Consider the following 20,843-nt stretch of genomic DNA (forward strand, 5'->3'; position numbering starts at 1 on the left):
TCTGCAGACACCCTTTGTGGCCACCCTCTGGAGAGCTAACGCTACTTTCTCTTGCAGCTGATTATTTTGGCCAATGGGGGACCCCAAGCCCTGGTGCAAATCATGCGCAGCTACACCTACGAGAAGCTGCTCTGGACCACCAGCCGGGTGCTGAAGGTCCTGTCTGTGTGTCCCAGCAACAAGCCTGCCATTGTGGAGGCCGGTGAGTGAGCCCTGCAAAGGTGGGGGGTGGGCCTGAGCTGGAGGGGGCTGGTTCAGACTCAGCAGCTGGAGCAAACTGGGTTTTGTCCCTTTCCAGGCACATGCCCTGTCTCAGCCTCTGGGCCAGCAGCAATCAGCAGCATCGGGCTCCTACTTTGATGCCAGTTATGGCTCGAGAAGTCCCAGAGCTGCTCTATACCATGCTCCGATTCAGCAAGATGTGATGTGGATTTAATTTACATTTGTCATGTCACTTTGCTTCCAGCTGTGCTGCCTGTTACTCTTAATGAGGCCTTCATCAGAGACCCTCTAAGATGACAGTGTTAATTGTAACATCCTAATACTTCCCCTTATTAAGGTTCCCAGCTCTCTCATCCCCTTCCATTGCAGTGAAGTTAAAAAGCACCTCCAGCAGCTCTCCCCAAACAGCGCCTGTCCTCCACTGCTCGCGCGCACGTCCCCCGTGTGACTTTCCATCCCTGCAGCTTCCCCAAGCACTCGCTGTGGGGTTGGTCCCTCTAGGTTTCCATACGACTGTCTAGAACTTAGTGTTCTAATGCCACCCGGTTACAGTTCCTGCTATTCCTGCCAGGATGCTGCCCACGCTTGTCACTCGCTCGAATGCCACGGAGTGACAGTCTGTCTTGGCACATCCCTTGCTATGTTGGCTGGGTCTCTGCTCCCATGGCCATCAGCTGTTTCCAGAGAGCTCGTATGGAGGAGAGGCATTTCCCAGAGGTCGTAGTGACTGGTTCCTCTGGTGCACAGACGCCTCTGACGGGAGGTGGACCTGTTAGCGCCTTTACTCGAGGTGCGGGCCCTTTATGGAAGCAGCCAGTGCAGTAGCGAAGCTACAGGGATGGGTTAATCTCTGATTAGTGTCTTTTTGTGTCAGGTTTGCCATCCCAGCCTTTCCGTGGGTTGGGCACTCATACTCTTTAGCCTGTTATACAGGCCAGTGGAAACTTTTTGAGGACAGATGCTGGTTTTTTGTGCTGAGGCTTGTGCAGACACATGCCCTCCCCCAGAAGTGAGGGGCCAGAACTGCTCCTGGCCCTGCTGGCCAGCTGTGTTGCTGCCTTTGTGTCTGTACAGTACAAGGAGAGAGGGTGGCCTCAGACTTAGTGTTGGAAAGGGCTGTCTGAAGAAGCCAAACCCGTGTGTAGCCTCTCTCTGAGAGCTGACAGTGCTGGGTGGCTTGGCTGTTGGGGCTAATTGCAGCTGGACTGAGCTTTGTGTTCCCTCCTTCAGGTGGCATGCAGGCTCTGGGGAAGCATCTCACCAGCTCGAGCCCGAGGCTCGTACAGAACTGCCTGTGGACCTTGAGGAACCTCTCTGATGTGGCCACCAAGCAGGTGAGTGCACAGGAATCAAGGCGTTGTAGGGGCCTCAAATAAGCATTTCCAAGGCCGGTTCCTGAATAGACTGTAGAGCATTAATCACCTGCCTAGTGCTCTGAGGGGGGATACCTGATCTTAGCCTGTTCTGCACTGAGCCCAACATCCACACTTCAGAGGGGATGTTCTTTCCCAGCTCTGACTCCCAGAGGCAGCTCCCTTCACAATCCGGTTGCTGTGGTATGCTTGCCATGGGGCCAGCAGGAAGTAATGGAAATCCTAGAAATGTGGGGCTGGAAGGCCCTTGAGAGATCCAAGTCCTGCCCCCTGAGCTGGGGCAGGGCCAAGTAAACCTAAACCCTCCCTGACAGGTGTTTGTCCAACCTGCTCTTGAACAGCTCCAGTGACGGGGATTCCACAGCCTCCCATGGAACCGGGTCCCAGAGCTTAACTGCCCGGAGAGTTCTTCCTAATATCTAATGTCCAGTGAGCCCATTACTTGTCCTACTTCCAGTGGCCATGGAGAACAATTGATCCATGTCCTCTTTATACCAGCCCTTAACGTGTTTGAAGATCGTCAGGTCCCCCTCAGTCTCCTTTGCTCAAGACTAAACACGCCCAGATTTTAACCTTTCCTCACAGGTCGGGTTTTTTAAACCTTGGATCCCTTTTATTGTTCTCTTCTGGGCTGTCTCCAGTTTGTCCACAGCTTTCCTAAAGCGCAGTGCCCAGATCTGGACCCAGGACTCCAGCTGAGCCCTCACCAGCACAGAGCAGAGTGAGACAGTTACCGCCCGTGTCTAATGTACAACACTCCTGTTCCTACACCGCGAAATGAGATCAGCCCTTTTTGCAGCTGGATCACATTGACTCAGATTCAATAGGTGACCCGCTAGAACCCCCAAATCCGTTTCAGCACGAATTCTGCCTACACGGTTCTTTCCCAGTTTGTAGCTGCACGTTTGATTTTGTTTCCTTGCCAGCTGAAGTACTTTGCACTTGTCTTTGTTGAATTTCATCTCATTGATTTCATACTAATTCTCTAATTTGTCCATTTGTTTTGAATTCTAATCCTGTCCTCCAAAGTGTTTGTGACTCACCCAGCTGGGTGTCATCTGCTGACCCTCTCATCAGATCCTCCACTCCAGTCTCCGAGTCATTAATGAACATATTGAATGGTTCTGGACCTGGGCCTGAACCCCGCAGCACCCTACTAGAGGTGCCCTGCCAGTTTGGCAGTGAACCATTGATTGACTCTTCTCAGCAAGTAGCTTTCAACCAGCTGGACACCCACCTTTTATAGTAACTTTATCTAGAACCATTTCTTTAGTTGGCTTATGGGACTCTTGTGCGGGACTGTCAAAGCCTTGCTAAAATCAAGGTACATCCCATCTACTGCTTCCCCCATCCACTGGGCCAGTTAGGAAGCCAGCATTTGACAGGGTAGTGCTCAGGATCTCCCAGCGGCCCTTTGGGGCCAGTTCACACGGGGATGGCAGTTTGTGCTGTCCCTGCCTGTGTCTGACTTGCACTCCATCTCCAGGACCCAGTGGGGAGAAGGCGAGCCCTTCCCCTGCTGCATGCCTGTGAGAACATGCTGCTGGGCGCTGCCAGCCCATCCACCGCACCCACTGGGCTGGGGCTAGGAGCCAGGCCAAGGCGTCAGCACCCTTGGAAAGGTGTCTCAGTGTTCCTCTGCTGCAGAACCGGTGCCGGAGTTTGCTTCTGACTTCCCAGGGCTGGTGCCAGACTATTCTGACACCTGGCGAGGAAGCCATTGTTTGTCAGGCTGATAGTATCTGTGGAAGGAGAGTGGGAGCAAGGCTGGGCAGGGCGGGATGCAGTCCGGATGAGGAAGACGCCCCCGAAGTTTCCCCAAACTCCTTGCTTTGACACCAGGGGTTCCGCTGACAGACATGCCCCCCCCTCCCCTGCACCCCCCGCCTTTCCACTGCTTCCTGATGTGTTCCCCACATGGTGCTTGGCCTGCCCCTCTACGGGGATTAGGGGCTGATGCAGCATGGAAAGTATTTGGGATCATTTTTGGAAGGCATGTAACTCAGTCTCCAGTGAGATTAACAAATGAAACATTTGGTGGTCGGGCTCTGCCGAATAGCAAATGGGAATGCAGCTTTGTCTACTGACTTAACTCCTTCATGTCCTCTGTCTAACCAGGACCCAAGACCCCCGTCCCATCTCCCACTGTCCTTTTGGCTATTCTTAAATCCCAGTCGTGCCACTAGTGACCCTTCCGATCATCCAACGTGCGCGTGCTGGCTTGCCATGCTACTCTACACAGCGGGGGATTGTATCACTTGCATGTTTCCGGCAGGGAAACCTGGCGAAGATACTAAACTCCTAAGTAAAGCTGCACATGTCTGGCACATCTGTCACTCATGCTGCCCGAACAGTAGGGAGAGCTTGCTATGGTTACAGGAGTCCAGAGGCCTGAGACTCTTGTTCTAAGAAAACATTGCTGCGAGCAAGACTCTTACTGCATTGAGACGCCCTGCTTGAGCTGGAACAATAGTTGGCCTTTGGCATGGGGAAGGACTGTTGAATTGTGCATGTTCTCAGGCCTGCTAGAGTCTGCCAAGCCATAGACCCAAATAGCACAGTCTTGGGGCCCCAGAGGGAGCTTGGTTCCCAGGGGAAGGACAGCATCTGGGCGGTACCTTGTAAGCTTCGCTCTGAGGAGTTAAATGGGAAGATCTCTGGTGTGACCAGATAAAAACACCCCAGTTTCCTACTGCATGCTCCAAGCAGAGTTTGAGGGAGAGCAGAGAGGTAGGGGGATAGTTTGCAGCTCTATAATTCTCCCTTGTGAGGGCCCTCCAGGAAACTTTCCCACCTGCCGAGGTGTTGCTGTCTGCCTGATGTTCCAGCTGATGGCTGTCTCAGTCCCACGGGTGCTCTGCCCTCTACCAATCTAATCTCCCTGGCATGAGGGTGGGGGTGGATGGCTTGGTTGATGTGAATGGTGTTCAGAGGAACGCGAGTCTTGCACTCTCTTCCCCTTCATCTGTACAATGCTCTGCATTGTCTCTACCAAGCGGCTACGTGTCCTTCGAGGCTGTGTCCTGATGGTGTGCAATTGGGGTTCTGAATCCCTGACCCCAAAATGATCATGTTCCTCTAGCTCGCTTGGGGGTGGGGACTGGAGCTCACCGGGCCCTCTGCAATGACACCCGTGTGGTCATCCAATGCTTCCTGTGCCTAGGCAGCAGGGACTGTGTGTCGACTCCTCCCCTGTCAGCATGCTCTGACAGCAACACTTGCTAACTTCACCTTACTTCTCCCCTCTCCCCTGAAGCCTGGCACAGCCTGGCTACGTGCCCCAATGCCAGAGCTGCCATCTTCCTGAAACCAGCTCGCCAGGCTTCGGGCTAGCTAAGCATTCTTATGGCACGTGGAGCAGGATATCTCCAAAGCATTGGGCTGGTGACTCCCAGGCCTATTGGCCTTCATGGGCCAGGGCTGTTGCCAGCCTGCACTGCTGGGAGCTGGCATGAGGGCTCCTGTGCAGCTGTAGTGAGATGTATGGTGAATCCGGAGACACATGGCCTCCCGTAGCACCTCCACCAATCCGAGCAGAGATGGCTTGCCCAGCTCCCCGTGGCCTGAAGCAGCCCCTTAGGCAGAGAGTTGTGTGTTTGGAGGTGTTGGCAGAGGATTCACTGCACGGAGGCTCCTGCTTTGATGTGGGATGGCTCAGCTGTGTGAACAGACAAGCAGCCCTGCTTCCACCTTATAATGCAGTGGGGCAGGAGGGAGCAGAGCTCTGGGAAAGGACCTGGGGCTATTTATGATGCAGCTTGTGGCGGCTGCAGAGCTGAGCCCAGTGAGGAGGGGACAGGCCAGGCCTAGTCCGTTGGCTTGTCCGTGCTGCGGTTGGTGGTCTCCAGGTGAAGGGGACAGTGTGGTGACATCTTGCCTCTGCTGTCACTTACTCACTCTTCTGTAGGAGGGTCTAGATGGTGTCCTTAAGATCCTGGTCAACCAGCTGAGCTCGGACGACGTGAACGTGCTGACCTGTGCCACCGGCACCCTCTCCAACCTGACCTGCAACAACAGCAAAAACAAGACTCTGGTCACGCAGTCCAACGGGGTGGAAGCCCTGATCCACACCATCCTGAGGGCGGGTGACAAGGAGGACATCACCGAGCCGGCTGTCTGCGCCCTGCGGCACCTCACCAGCCGGCACCCTGAGGCAGAGATGGCCCAGAACTCGGTGCGGCTCAATTATGGCATCCCAGCGATCGTCAAGCTCCTCAACCAGCCCAACCAGTGGCCGCTAGTCAAGGTAAAACTGCAGGAGGGGCTGTGGGGGGATGCTGGGGCTCAGCGGAGCTGTGCCTGATGCCCAGTGAGCCATGTTAACATCCCCTGCTGAACTCCCTGCGGAGAAGGCCTTCTGGCTCCCTGTCTGCCCCTAGTCATGTGCTGCAGGCGGTAAGAGGACGGGGCTGGTGCTCGTCTTTTCTTGAATCAGTATGTGTCTCTGCTCCCAGCAGCGGGAAAGTAGGTGGATCCCTTTATGGAAATGCTGCAGGCTGACTAGAGGCTTAAAAGCCACCACCTGCTGTGTGAGCGGAGGAAGGTGGCTTCTCACTGTAGGTGCTGGCAGATAGCGGTGAGCTGGGGCGGCTGGTTCTGAACCCCCTGCCGAGTGCATACAGAGCTGGTGCCGTATAGGCTCTGCAGCCAGACTCCTGCCGGGGCACAGGAGGTTAAAACACCAACCGTCCTGTTCCTGGCACATCAAGTTCCTCTCTCGAATGGAGAAGTCCTACAGCTGCTGCTCTGTCTGATGGCCTCTTCCTCCTCTCTTCCAGGCCACTATCGGTCTGATCCGCAACCTGGCCCTGTGCCCGGCTAACCACGCTCCGCTGCAGGAGGCTGCCGTAATCCCTCGCCTGGTCCAGCTGCTGGTGAAGGCTCACCAAGATGCCCAGCGCCATGTGGCAGCTGGCACACAGCAGCCGTACACAGTGAGTACAGATGCGGGAGGGGCCAATGGCCGAGCAGGGGAACGCCTGCCCGGTGTGCCAGGGTTCCCAGTGCACAGGGCATTGCTCAGTTGGCTTATTCTGGAACATGAAGCCTCCGCTCGGCCCTTGGACACCCCCTGGGTATTGCCCACATGTGGAGCTGCCAGGGCATGTGGGTAAGGCTACTGCAACCGGGCCATAGCTACAGCAGCTGCTCCTGCCCCCGGTGACTGCCCCTGGCAGCAGCAGCAGCTGTGTGTGCGCCAGAACAGCCAGTGGTGCAGTTGTCTTCCTGTGAGCTCTGGCCAGATGCTCCACAGCTGTGCGGGCATGGCAGGCCCAGGCCCTCCCCTCCCCTCCCCTCCATCCCATACAAGGACTGGTCTCTAAGCAGAGCCCACTTGGTGTTCAGAGCGCCCCCTGCTGGGTGATCCCTGGAGGATGTAACTACTCTGTCAGCAGGCAGGTGCGGGGCAGGGGAACTGTGCTCTATCCTGCCTGTCCTGTGGCGTTGTGCGTTCCACACCTGTTGCCCCTCGGTGCTGATCACTGCTCCCTTTGCAGGATGGAGTGAAGATGGAGGAGATAGTGGAGGGCTGCACAGGAGCCCTGCATATTCTGGCCCGGGACCCAATGAACCGGATGGAGATCTTCCGACTCAACACGATTCCTCTCTTTGTGCAGGTTGGGCTTCGGGTTGCAGCACAAGGCAAAGGTGGGGGTGGGGTGCTTTCGGGAGGCCTGGGTGGCTTGTGGTGATCCAGGTGGCTCTGAGCCCCTGTGCATCTGATTGGCACGTGCAGGAACTGCCAGCTGCCTTGGGGCTGGGTGAAGGGAGCCGGAGAAGCAGCTCTTGAACAGCCCTGCAGTGGCAGAGCTCACAGTGCCAGGAGTGGAGAGGTGACTGCAGCTCCTGCCGCCTCACACTGCTTCTCTTTCTGCCCCGACAGCTGCTCTACTCCCCGGTGGAGAACATCCAGCGAGTGGCAGCTGGAGTGCTGTGCGAGCTGGCCCAGGACAAGGAAGCTGCTGACGCGATTGATGCCGAGGGGGCCTCTGCTCCGCTGATGGAGCTGCTGCATTCCAGGAACGAAGGCACAGGTGAGCCAAGCCAGCTGGAGCCGCATGCTCGGAGCTGGGACTCCCAGCAGGGTTCGCACCGAGCTGCTCAGTCGGCGCGTTCAGCAGTACCTGGTTCTGTCCTGTTCTCGTTTGGCTGCTCGGGGCCACTGTCATCTGGAGAGTGGGTGCTGTGGCATGCTAGCTCCCGGAGCCAGCTGACAGGGTCCCACTGTCTCCTACACTCGGTGCCCCCTCTGTGGCCCTCTCTGCCATACACAGGGCTACTAGGCTAGAAAACGCTCGTAAAGGAAGTGCTATTACCTCCCCCTCTCCCCCCCCGACATTCCTTCTCACACTAGACTCCAGCCCCAGGGTTTGGAGGATAGCGCACGGGCCCTGCTCCATGAAACAGTGCTGTGGCACCGGGGACTCTGGCGCTCGGAGGCTTTTGGGAATGGGATGGCAGAGCTGCTGTGACAGTCCCGTGGCAACGGGAAACATATTACATGCAGAGACGCCCGCTGAAGTGAAAATCATTCAACCATCTGCCCGGAGAGGAGTGCGGCTCCCTCTGCCATTTGCTGGCATCTAGAGGTTTCCTCTTCCAACGTTTCCACCTCTTTGCTCCAGCCACCTATGCTGCAGCCGTGCTGTTCCGCATCTCTGAGGACAAAAACCCCGACTACAGGAAACGTGTCTCCGTGGAGCTCACCAACTCCCTCTTCAAACATGACCCTGCTGCCTGGGAAGCAGTGAGTGCCTGTTTGTTTGGGAGGGGCCGGGGGCTGCTTTTCCTTCTCAAGCCATTCGGGGCCAGCTCATAGTCCTTGGTAGTGCCACAGGAGCTCTCCCCTCCCCTGGAGCTGAGCACTATCGTCTTCCATGAGATTGTTCTCCTGCCACCCTGCCCACGAATGGGGTTTGTACCCAGGGCGTCTGGGAGGCTGCTCGGCTCCACGGGTCCCTCCGTGGCTCAGAAGGCCCAAGGAATGGTCCCTCCCCAGGGGATTCTAGAGGCTCCTTGGTTAAATGGATCTGTCGTGGAACTTGGGCCGGGAAGAACGTGAGCCACATCTTCCATGCAGCCCTGAGCGCGTGACTGTCTGCAGTGGGAAGGATGGGGGCAGGGCAGGCAGCGCATGGGGGTGCCTGTTCCTAGGTGGGAGGGGTTAGTAAACAGAGGGTTTAATGCTTGTACTGCGGGACTCGGGGCTGGAACATCTAAGCTCCATTTAGAAACTGGTCCAACGTGCTCCAGCCACCACCCTTGAGTCTCCCTGCACTGGGGCTGGTGGGCAAAGGGGACACCGTGGCAGCTGGGCTCCCTGTTGCTGCAGGCGTCTTGCGTTGGCGCACAATCCTGGCCACAAGTGGCCTCTTGGGGCTGCTATCAGCTCAGGAGCTGGGCAGATAGTGATGCGCATGCAGCTTCCCTAGGTAGCCTGAGGCCCTGGCCCCACCCCATGCCCCAGGAACTGTGACTCCTCCAATAAAACAGCTCAGCACTGGTACCACCCCAGGGGCTCCAGGAGCCTTCGTTGCTCCGGGCAGGGAGCTGGCCAGAGACTGCAGGGACCCAGCGCCACAGGGTCATGTTGCTCTCCTCCCAAAAGCCATTGCTGCCAGGAAGAGCTAATTCCCAGCATGGGCCTGTTCCAAGCACCATGCGAAGGCTGACCCCATCTGCGCCCTCGGGTTACCGGTGTGTGTCTCCTCCCTAGGCGCAGAGCATGATCCCGATCAACGAGCCGTACCCGGAGGGTAAGTGCTAGGCGTGTGCTTAGTGCAGAATGCCAAGCTTGGCAGGGACGGTGCCTGCTGGGGGACCAAACGGTGCATCTGAGCTGGGGGCCCTGCTGGGCCAATCAGCCAGAAGCATCCGTCAGGTGGCTGCAGCCTTCTGCCTCTGCTGCTCAGCATGGCATCACTTGGGCTGGCAGCAGAGCTGCAAGGGCTCCGCGCACGTCTGGCCAGCCAGGTTCCAGTGTCCGGGCACAGGGGAACTGAACACTGGGCTGTGAACAGACGCAGGCCCCAGGTGGCTGGCGGCGTGGCGCTGCCATGCTCCGTACGTTGAGCCGAATTTCTCTGCCTCCTCCTGGGAGCCACATCCTCACTCGAACTGGAAGCAGGATGGCTCAGCAAACTCGAGTCCTGTCAGCGTCTGCTCCCCTCTGGAACATGGTGCTGCTGCCTGTAGGCGAAGCGTGTGGCCGGGAGCTTTGCAGTCCCCCCGGCCAAGGCCAACTGGGGCTTTTATTCCTCCTGCGTCAGGGCACGGACCAGCCTCCAACAGGGTCAGGAAGACACTTCCCCTGGGGCCATTTATTCCATATATAGCCATGGTGGGGGTCTCCTGCAGTATTTGGTGCTGGCATCTGTCAGGCCTCGGCCTCAATGGCTCCCAGCTCTGACGCAGGCTCGGTGGCCGGGAGGGTGGCTGTAATGCTCGGATGGGAGCTGGGATGTCCCCACCTGAGCACGGAGCTGGTGCTAATTCTCTGCTCAGTGGCTGGCATACAGGCTGACAGCTGCCCTCTCCCCTCTGCTGGCTAGATATGGACGCTGGTTATCGTATGTATGCGGGTGACGACCCCTTGGACATGAACATGGATATGGACGGAGACTACCCCATGGACACCTACAGCGATGGCGTCCGAGGGCACTACCCCGAGCACATGCTTGCCTAACCCGTTCCTCAGGCACTGCACAAGGGTAGGGCCACCGCTGCCTTGCCTCGGGGGGAGCTCAGCTGGGAGGGGAGGAGGGTCTGCCTTGACCTGGGCAGCGGGGAGGGAATTGTTCTGCTCCTGTCTGAGACTGGAGGAGGATGGCCGTGCTGAGCTGTGGCTGGATAGCCTGGTGTCTGGTGCACACCTTTGGGACTGCCAGGCGTTCCAGAGCACATCTGCTCTGCCAGCATGTCCTTCCCCACCTCTGGGCTCCTGGGCATCAGGCACCTTCCCGCTCCTAGGCTAGGGCCTGGCAGGGGGTTTAGCAGGTCAGCGGTCCCCAAGCAATGAAGAGAGTATGTAGTGGACTCTGGGGTGAGGCTCCCAGGGATGGGACGCTCCCCGGCTCCAATGAGAGGGCAGCAGACGAGCTTGGCCAAGCTGCAGTCCACATGCCAGTGGCTGGCTGGGATGAAGGGCGGGGGAGGGTTTAAGAGCTGGGGTGTATGACTGCCGCCATCCTGCAGACCAGCATTTCCACTGTTCCTGGCTGCTTGGGGGCTCTGGGGAAATCACTCCTTCTGCCCCCTAGTGCTAGCTCCAGACAGTCCCATGGTACCGAGAGCTGTGCACCCCTCAGAGCAGGCCTGCGGTGTGCAGGAGGTCAGACTAGATGAGCATAATGGTCCCTTCTGACCTTAAGGTCTATGAGGTCTCCATGCCCTCCCAGCCCCTTCCCCACAAGTCTGGCCATGGGTAGCTGGGTTAGTTTCCTCTCTTCCATTGTTCCAAGCGAACGGTGGCATGGGAACCAATGTCCAGCTGCCTGCAAATATGGCCAAGCCATAGCATGGCTGCCTGCTATACCGTGAGATTGGGTGGAGTACCTAGGGGAGGCTAAGCCAGACTTCCCCTCCAGCATGCCTTCCGCCCTGGCCAGTCTAGCCCCAGAGAATCCAAGTGCCTGGGGTTCCCCTAGTCCTCGAAACGATCCCCCACTCTGATAGAGCTGCTGTTACCACGTCACATCCCGTCAGGTGTCTGACACGGTCCTTCCTCCTGGTCTGCTGCAGGTGTGTTCTCCGGCCAGAAGAGGGTGGCTCCAGAACCGAGCGCCTGCAAGAGGGACTTGGGAGACAGAAGTGCCTGAGACAAACTTTTCCATTCCCACCAGAGGCTTTATTTTTAGATTTGTTTTATTATTTCTTTTTTGCTGTGGGTCTGTGAAAAAGGCCCTTTCCTCCTGAGATTGCTTCAAACACCCTCCAGCCAAGCCAGGATACTGTTTCTGAAGCTTTAAAACACGCGACTCCTGCGTCATTATCAAACTCCATTGGCATAACAGTAATAGTCTTTTCTATAAATATATATTTCTTTTATTTTTTAATATGGTGCAAATGGCTTTTGCTGTCTGATTTTAAGTTCGTGCTTTTTAACTTCCCACTTCCTGTTCTGTGTTTAGGATTTAACAAAAATAATCTAGCATTTTAAAGTGAGCCTTTTGCTTTCCACAAACTTTAAATTAAAAATAGCAAATCCAGTGAGTTTGCAGAAAACAAAGGGTGCTGTGTTTTCCCACGATCTTTGTTCTAGCCCAAGGGATGTGTCAACGGCTTTATTCCTTCCGATCAGACGTGGGTGAGCAGAATTTCAGTGTAACTGTCCTTTCGATAGAGGAGTGACTCTAACCACTAGAAACTGTGTCCTTGTAGCAGTCAACTATTGCACAATTTAACCTGACTCTCTCCTTTCTGGTGAGTGGTGTTTCCTTCCCCTCTTCCCCTCTCTTCATGCATTTTTAAAGCAACTCTAGATCTGATGGCTTACTGCTTCCGTTGGAAAGGAATGGATGTTCTTGGAATGTGGTTCAGGAACTGAGGATTTTTATTTCTGTAAGTTTTTTGTATAGACCAAAGCAAAGAATAAAACACCCTAACCCCATGCTGCAGTGAGCTGATTTTTCTACTTGCGCCAGCCCCTGGGCCATTGGCATTTGTTTGGTAACAGATGCCACCTGGAATTGGGGTACCACTGAGTCCCCCTGACCTACCAGCCTGGGCTCCCTTCTGCACTGTACTGCTATTGACAAGCCCTCCAGGCTTCACCCTGCACCGTCACCAGCGTCCATACAGGTAGGGGGACACCCAGCTGCAGAAGGTGCAGGCAGGCTCTTTAACCAGCCCCTGCATGGGAAGGCTTTAGCTGGGGCACCTCCCAGTTCTTAAGGCCTGCACCCCCTCAGGAGTATAAATCCAAAATTATCCCGTCTTATGCTGCCCAGGGAACTGTACAGCGTAAGCTCATAAAATTCACCCCTTCCCTCAGCGTGGGGAGGAATATGCAACAGCTTCCTCCCTGAGTTGAGTCCCACACACTGGTGTTAGATAAAGCAAAACCAAGTTGAACTACAAAAGATTGATCTGTTTGCTATCACTTATAATCTAAGCAGGTTACCCAGCAAATAAACAAATACAAACTAAGCTTAATATACTAAGTGGATTGGATATTGTCACGGAGTCCCTGGGCAATGCTCTCGAACAGCTCCCCACAAAGCCAGTCAGGACTTTGGGGAGCCTCCTCTCCCTTGGAGCAGACTTGTTCAGGGCAAGAAGCTAAGCCCACTCGGCGTTTCACCTCCTCGGGTCTCTCCTTGGAGCATCTTCAGCCTCTTGCCCCATCTTGTGCGCTTCCACAGCAAGTCGCCGCGGGGAGTCTGGGGAGCCACAGGTCCTGCGACCCCCACTTCGCAGGCGACATGGACTCTTAAGACAGCCAGTAACAGGGAGGTTTTATTTGATGGCAGGACAGAGGGTCTACCTAGAGCCCTGCTGCTCGCTACCGCTGAACCAGACCCGTGGACCGGCCGCGGTATTCCTTCTGGGTCAGTGGTCTCAGACCCCAGGTCTGGCAAACCGTTCGACCTCCCTCACGTCCCCAGCCAACTCCAGACTCACAACACGCTCCCGCCCCTCTCTCCTGCCTCAGCCCTTCCTTCCTGATGGCCAGGAGGTCAACCTGATCCTTTGTCCTTCCCAACACTACATCAGTTCACTTTGCAGAGGAGGGGCCCCAGGCCGATCAGTGCTGGAGCAGCAGTGCCCCCGGCAGCATTAGGCAGGCACATGCCTGCCTCTGTTCAGCGACTACACACCTATATCCCCCCCCAAGCTACTTAAGAACCTTCTTTCTGCCCAGACGGTCCCCTCACGGCGCCCCTGCGGCACCAACACCAGCTGCCTCTCGGCAAACATCAAGAACATGTCCAGCCCGCCAGAAGTGCGAAGCTCCCCCGCCAGATCACCCGAGGCTGCTTGGTGTTTGAGCTCGCACTTATTATCATATTCATATATATAGCTAGTGGCACCTTTGCAGAGGAGGGGCCCAGGCCATCAGTTGCTAGGAGGCAGAGTGCCCGGCAGTTAGGGGCACTGGCCCCTTCCTCTGTAGCAATCACACACCCTTATCCCACCACCAAGATACTTAAGAACTGCCTAGGGGACACTGAGGCACCAACACAGTATTCAGAGCAAACATTAAGAACATTCCCAGTTCGTCACAGGTATAAATAGCAGATCCTCCCCGTAAGTGATGACACAAGCAGGCTGCTGATTCTTAAGGGGCAAGCTGCACTTGCTCACAGCTTGGAATCCCCAGGGGTTCCATACATAGGCTAGAAATCCCTTTCGCCTGGGTCCAGCCCTTCCCCCTGTTCAGGCTGTGTCAGGTGTTTCCAGGAGTCTTCCTGGGTGGGGAGTCAGTGAAGAACCATGATGATGTCACTCCCCTGCCTTATATAGCTTTTGCATATAGCAGGAACCCTTTGTTTCAAAGCTTGGGTCCTATGCCAGTCAGTGAGGAAAAATACTGACATCCCAAGATGGAGCCTGGCACCAGGTGACCTGGTCACATGTCCTGTAGTGTCACGGCAGCCATTACCCTGTAGCATCTCCAGGAAGACTCCCCAGGTGGGAGACGAGTGTCTCCTAAGGCCTATTGTTTTCGTTAACCTGAATGGGCCCTTCCCAGCCAGCCATCTAGACTGAGAGGCTTTTGCCTAGTGGGTTTTGCCCAGGAATAGATACGTGTGAAATAGTGTCAATGTTCATAAGCGGGGGTGGGGGAATGGTACATGCATACAAATAGGATAATCATAATCAGCAAATCATAACCTTTCCAGTGACCTCACCTGCCTTATTTTGCATCATAATTATGCCATCGTCCTATCCTATCACTGAAGAGTATGGGGTGCAGAGTCACAATGGGATGTGGGGGAAGAGTCTGTACCCATTGTGGTGAGTGTGGCAGGCTGCAGTGCTGCACTGTCACTTGCTGTGCTTGGTCCCCACCCCTCCCAGCGCTCAGTCATCAGCCTGCTGACTGTACAAGCTGCTCTTCTGCTTAGTAAGAAGTTAGGAGGTAAAAGTCCTGTAATTCAGATGTTTGTTCATTAGGCAGCATCTCCGTGATGTCTCATGGCTCGTGTGATTTATAGGACTGAGGTGGGATGGAGCTGCAATAGCCTGGGTTTAAAAAGCTGATTCACTCCAGCCTAACCTAGCTGCTGTGTTCTGTGGGACAGACGGCAAGAGGAAACGTTCCCCCTGAAATGCCAGCTGCTGCCTTAGGCTGCCCTGTGAAGGTGCACCCAGGTGCCGGAGGCCAGAAACCAGCTATTTGCAGAGTTACCGACAAACGGAGCAGCTGTCTGGTTGCTCGGAGGCTCTGCATTGACACCCATAGCTGGATCACAGCACAGGGAGTGGCACCAGGTGGTCATGGGATTAGGGGCTTGAGAGCAATGTTCCCAGCTGTAGGAGAGGGTTTCCCTTCCCAACCCCTCTTCGGGATGTGGTCAGCTTGGAGTCTGATTTCCAGCAAGTCCAAAGTATTGGACTCCCTCAGAGTCCCTCTGCTCACCACTAACCACCACCACCTCCATTGTTGAGCTGGGGCTGCGTCTCTGGCAGTTCCCCATCTCCACTAGTGCCAGGGAAGAGTGGGAGACCTTCGGGCACGCAGCAGAGGAGGGCTGGTGCTGCTGAGTGGCCCTTGGGAGCTTGGCCTTTCCTGGTTACTGGGAAAAGGCGAGATGGCGGTCAGAGCCTGGAAGAGGCAGTAGGAGCCAGATGAACTCTGCAGCCAAAGTGCACCTGTCATGCAGAGCATTTCCCACCATCCAGTCCTTGTGGTGGGGCCCCTACGATCCCTGCCTTGCTCCTGCTGTCTGAACTGTTGTAGGTAAGGGGGTGATGCCAGGGTCTCTCCCTGTAAGCGAAGCCAGGGCAGATCAGCCCTCAGCTCTGCAGTGTGCTCTGCTGGGTGGGGATGGGGGAAGGGCAGAGGGCACTGTCCTGTTGGGGTGTTTATGGTGGAGGGGGACAGTTGCAAAGCCCTGGTGTGGTTCCTCATGCTGCCCACGGTCTCTGCGCTGTGCCCTCCTGTGTTCGGTAACCTGAGTGATGTGGAACATGGGTACTCTGAATACGTGGGTTTATTCTCCTCTGGCCTGAGCCCCACTGCCCGTCTCTTGGGGTAAGTCCTGCCTGGGCCCCAGCAAGGGAGGGTCAATGAGCAATATGCTCTCCCAGCTTCGCCTCCTTCTCTCTCTTTCCCCTTTGCCAGGCCCTGGCTGCGCCGGGAGGGCAAGGAGGCTGTGTCAGCTCAACATGGTTGCAATGTTAAGTCCAATCTCTGGCCCCAGGTTGTGTGTGGGGCGGGGAGAGAAGGGTGAGCCGCAGGCAAAGACCTAAAGGCCCATGCCCTGGATTTGGGGGAATAGGCAGTGGAGGAGGGGCCCATTCTTTCCTAGCTCTCCCATGTTCTTCTCTTCCCGCCTCTTGCCCCCCCGCCATGCTGGTCCCAGCTCCGTGTAGCAAAGCCTATTTCACACAGCCCCCAGTGAGGCTAATCACCGGGGTCCATCTGCACCGCGGGCTGCCAGCTACGATCAAAGGCAGCAGGAGGGAAGCAGCAGCTGTTTCCGGTCTCACTCTCAACATCAAACCCTGGTTCCAGCTTGGTGCTTTCTGCCACCCAGGGTCCTGTATTCTGTCTGGGCCAGGAACGAAGCAGGGGGGAGAGGACGAAATGGCCCCAGGGGAGGGAGCTCGTGGGTAGCCGAGGGGCTGCTGGGTTGGGTTCCACGTGCAGCTTGGGGAGCGTGTGTCTCCTGCGTGGGAGCCTGACCACAGGATGCTTGAGTCCCATTACCACTGCCTGAGACCAGCCACGTCTCTTAACCTGTCTGCTCCCCCTCCGCACGCTGGGTCTGGGGCTATCCTAGCACTCGTCACGGCCCGGGGGTCCCCCATGCGCCTTAGCTGTACCCCTCCTGGCTCATAGCACCCAGGGGTACATAGCACCTGTCTGCTACTGTAGCTCGCAAAGAGAGGCAGCTTCCAGGAGATTGCGTAAGGCCCGTTTGTTCTGACGAGCAGGGGCTGCCCCACTGTGGCTGCTTGATCCCCCTGGGCAGTGCCTGGAGTAGAGACTTTCCTAGGCTCTGCTACAATGGGCAGCCCCCGGCTGGGAGCTGGCAGTGCCCAGAGTATCCTGCTAGCCTGGCCTGGTGCTGAGCATGGTGCCTCTACCTGGCCCAGCTGCTGGCTGGGTGTGGGAGCAGGCTCACCCCTGCTTCCCCTGCTCTGACAGCCCCGTTTGCTGTCATGGGGCCAGCTGGGGTGAGCGCCTGCCCGCTCAGATGGAGTGGGGCCAGGGGAGCAGCCTGGCCTGGCAGCTGGGGCTGAGGGTGGCTCTGTTGGATGTGGCGCAGGGTGGAGGGATTGAAATCCTGATGCTGAACACAGCCCTGCGGGGCCTGGAGGATCGCCCTAGCCCGGCTGCACCGCAGGGACGAGGCCTCGGTTCCTGTCTCATCACTTCCCAGAACCAGGAAAGCGCCAAACACCAGCTGGTATCTGTGAGGGGAGTCAGGACGTCCTTGAGCCAAGAGCTTCCACGGGGTGGCTGGCTGGGCCCTGTGGCATGTGGCCGCCACCTCGTGAAGTGACCCCAGAACTCCCGGCCCTGCTCTCACCACTGGCCCCGGGGTTGTTACTGTTGCAGACAATCAACACTGCGCAGGCCTGGTCTCTGCTGGGCTGGGTTATGAAGCCGAGCAGCTGGGAGCCGGGCACACTGGATGCTCCCCCCCCCCGGGGCCTCTGGGGGCAGGAGCCAGGCCCAGCTGGCACTTTCTCCCCCAGCGTGGGAGGGGCGGGGAGGGGAGGGGAGGCTGCTGGCAGGAGGGAACAGGCTGGGCTGAGGATGAAGGGAGAGGCAGGTTCCCTCACTGGGGCTACTCCTCTCGGCCAGGGCCAGTTCTCTCACCTTCTCTGGGTTGATAATTCTGGGGCATGTTGATGCCTGGCGTGGGGCTGGCGCAATCTTGTAGGGCGATGCCACAGTGGGGGGCTGGTGCAATCTTGTGGGGCGATGCCATGGCGGGGGGCTGGTGCAATCTTGCAGGGCAATGCCATGGCATGGGGCTGGCGGGGCGATGTCATGGTGGGGGCTGGTGCAATCTTGCAGGGTGATGCCATGGTGGGGGGCTGGCACAATCTTGCAGGGTGATGCCATGGCATGGAGCTGGTGGGGCAATGCCATTGGCTGGACTTGCTTTCCCGGGCAGCGCTAGCCCAGGAGCTGCTGGAATTTGCACTGAGTTTTCACCAGGCAGAGTCTTGGGGAGGGAGTTGCCAGAGCTGCTCCTGCACTGGCCACAGGGTGTCACTCTAGAGCCTTGGCCGGGGTCTGGGGTGCCCCCCCGCCATTGCCCCCTGGAAACTCTCAGCAACCTCCCAAGTGGATTTATCGGCTCCGCTTCCCCCCTTGGCTTTGCTCATCTCTGGCCTTTTACTGCCACCTCGTGGAGGTTTGGGCTGCACTGGCCCCTCCATACCTGCAGCTGGCACCAACCAGCCTGGGGTGGATTCTGGCCTGGCAGGTGCCAGCCTGGGGTGGATTCTGCCCTGCTGGCCTGGCAGGTGCCAGCCTGCTCAGTGCCTGAGCTGGCACTAGGCATAAACAGCCTCACAATCGCTCAGGGCCCCGAGCAGCTCAAGTGGGCCTCCATTCACTTTTTATTATGTGTTGGGGGCCGCCAAAATATTCCTGCTTAGGGCCCCCACTGGACTTGCACTGCCTCTGGGGTGGGCCATGCTCTTAAAGGATTTTAGGGGCTGGGGTTCAGTTCCCCTCTGTGCCACTGATGCCCAGTGTGACCATGGGTGATTCCCTTAGCCTCAGTGCCTTAGTTTCCCAGCTGTAGAGCGGGGATAACAGCCCAGCCCTGCCCTGCCTCCTGGGGTAGGGGGAAGGGGGCTACGAGCATAAACCCTATAAGCAGTGTCAGGTGCTCAGACCCTATGGGCCAGACCAGAACCCAAGATGGCCAGGGAGCTGGAGGTGGCATGTATCACGTTCACAGCCCTGGCAGTACCAGGCACGATTTCCCACGGGCACCAGCCCCTTCCCCCTGGGCCTTGCCCCTGCCTAGGAGCTGAGCCCCATGGCAAGGGGGGGCTTTCCCGGCCAGCACGGGCTGCGGCCCACCAGACTCAGCTCCCTGGGTGGGGAACACTGTGCAGTCACTGAAGACCTGCTCTGGACGGGGGCCCATGGTGCGAGCCAGCCGGTCCCTCGGGGCTCAGGAGTGATGAATCTCTGCCACGCGGGTGCCCCGTCTGCACTGCAGAATGGCTCGCTGGGCCTGATCCTCCTTGGCAAAGCCCCATTACCGCCCTCGCCCCAGTGGCTCACCACAGCTTCAGGGAGAGGAAGGGCCACGGTGCACGGGAAAGGTGATGGGAAGACCTGGCCCCATCTTACCAGGCCTCTCTCTGGCTAATGGGTGTTGCGGGGCTCCCCCTTCTGGCTGTGATTTGCAGTGGGGCACGACCATAGCTGGGTCCCTGCCCAGCTGGGTGAGCTCTGCAGCGCTGCTCTCTGGGCGCCCCGCCCCATAGCGACGCTCAGACACGGCCCCTTCCTGCCTTGCAGGCTGGACACCAGCGTCTCTGTAGAATGAAGCCGGCTCAGCCCCCTGCGCCCCAAGCTGGGCTGTGCCCTTGGGGATGTACAGGTGTGTTTGGGACCTGCAGTGGCACAGGGTGGCAGGCATCTCTTTGCCCCTGCACCAGGCCTGTGGGTGGCTCCACCCCACTGAGAGTGGGACATGGAGGGGGCAGAGCTGGGGTGGTGGTTACAACACTCAGCCCTTATCCGCGCCTGTCCTGACCCCGCTGGCTCTGCTCCTTGCCCTGCATTTCCCTGTATCGACACAGACCCTGCCCCAGCTGTGTAAAGCCGGGGCAGGCCAGCCCCCTCCATCCCCCAGCCTTGCCTGGGTCGGTCTCCTCCCTCACAGGTCAGGAGGAGGCAGCTCCAGCAGGGCCCCTTGTGGCTCCAGCCCCATTTCCCACAGATCCAGGCCATCCTGGCCCCTGGGACCTTCCCAGCAGGGACCAATGCAGGGTAGTGAAAGCCGGAGTCTCCAATGTGCCGCCCAACTGCTACTCTGCCCCTGCTGCTGGGCTCGGGTGGGGGATAAGGAGCCAGGGGCCCCTGTGCGCTACTGAGGCTTGTCAGTAACACGAGCATGCCGGGCTGGAGCCGTAAGGGCCAGAATGCGCTGCGCCCCCTTAGCATCACTTGCCTGAACTTGGCTCTTCTCCAAGCAACGGGGAGTCTGTGCTAGCGGGGGCCCAGGGTGTTCGCCCTTGGGGAGCCTGCCCGCCCCGGGGCACCCAGTGTCTATAAGCACTTGGAGCAGGGTCAGTGGGTGTCAGCCCAGCCTTGCCCTAGCACAGCTGGGATGTGAGCCCAGCCAGCGACAGGGAACCTGCACCTGGGGCGGCTGCTCTGCTGGCTGGATCTTTGGATGCTTGTAAGACCCTCCTGCGTCTTCACCACGTGACTCCAGCTCAGCATCTGTTCACTGAGGGGCTCAAAGGGAGAAGAGGAACCTGCTCAGCTCCCCCTCCTTCTCCATCGCCTTCCTCAGCTCTGAGCTCCCGTCCTCCTCCTGGCCCCAGGCACTCACCTGCCCCGCCACCATCTCCTGTGTGGGCACTGCGGCCTGTCCTCCCCGTGTGATATTCCCCCTTTACAGCACCTTGATCTGGCTCTGGCCTGGGCTATCCCGCTTCCTTCGCTGGGTGACTCCAGTCTCTGCTGTCCAGGGTTCAGCCCGGGCCGACAGCAGAGAGAAACCAGCTAGTGAGGGACGGATCCCCCACCTGACTCCCTGTTCCTTTCAGGATCCAGCTCAGTATTGTCTTCAGCTCCCATTCTCCAAACTACCTCCCGGATCTTGTCTTGCTCCCTTCCCTGCTCCCTTTGCCTGCCCAGCTGGTCACGGTCCCTTCACACCACACCACCGTCCTGGTGTGAGACCCTTCTCCTCCGCAGCTCCGGCCTATCACCTGCAAACTCCGCTCCATGCTCCAGCTCCAGCCCAATTCCAGCTGACAGCTGCTCTCATCCCCTCTCTCCTCTCATCACGAGGAGGGTTTCTGGGCATGTGGCTCCCTGGGGAGGGTTTTCCCTGAGCAAGCGGAGCCATTGCTGGGAATCAGCGA

The 20,843-nt window shown here is 57.6% G+C and overlaps 1 protein-coding gene across 2 annotated transcripts in view; it reads left to right on the forward strand.

The window, feature by feature from the left end:
- The window catches only part of JUP (junction plakoglobin), a 51,178-nt gene extending 38,974 nt beyond the window's left edge, over positions 1-12,204 (forward strand). For both annotated transcript variants that reach the window (XM_075059767.1, XM_032788956.2), the window contains exons 6-15: positions 58-202; positions 1,453-1,556; positions 5,503-5,841; positions 6,374-6,529; positions 7,094-7,213; positions 7,480-7,630; positions 8,222-8,343; positions 9,313-9,352; positions 10,148-10,306; positions 11,337-12,204. In XM_075059767.1, the coding sequence (XP_074915868.1) occupies positions 58-202; positions 1,453-1,556; positions 5,503-5,841; positions 6,374-6,529; positions 7,094-7,213; positions 7,480-7,630; positions 8,222-8,343; positions 9,313-9,352; positions 10,148-10,281 (1,311 nt within the window). In that variant the 3' untranslated portion in view covers positions 10,282-10,306; positions 11,337-12,204. The remainder of the gene's footprint in view (positions 1-57; positions 203-1,452; positions 1,557-5,502; positions 5,842-6,373; positions 6,530-7,093; positions 7,214-7,479; positions 7,631-8,221; positions 8,344-9,312; positions 9,353-10,147; positions 10,307-11,336) is intronic.
- Positions 12,205-20,843: the final 8,639 nt, after the last annotated feature.

The sequence above is a fragment of the Chelonoidis abingdonii genome, chromosome 21, assembly GCF_003597395.2.
Source record: "Chelonoidis abingdonii isolate Lonesome George chromosome 21, CheloAbing_2.0, whole genome shotgun sequence".
Lineage (NCBI taxonomy): Eukaryota > Metazoa > Chordata > Testudines > Testudinidae > Chelonoidis > Chelonoidis abingdonii.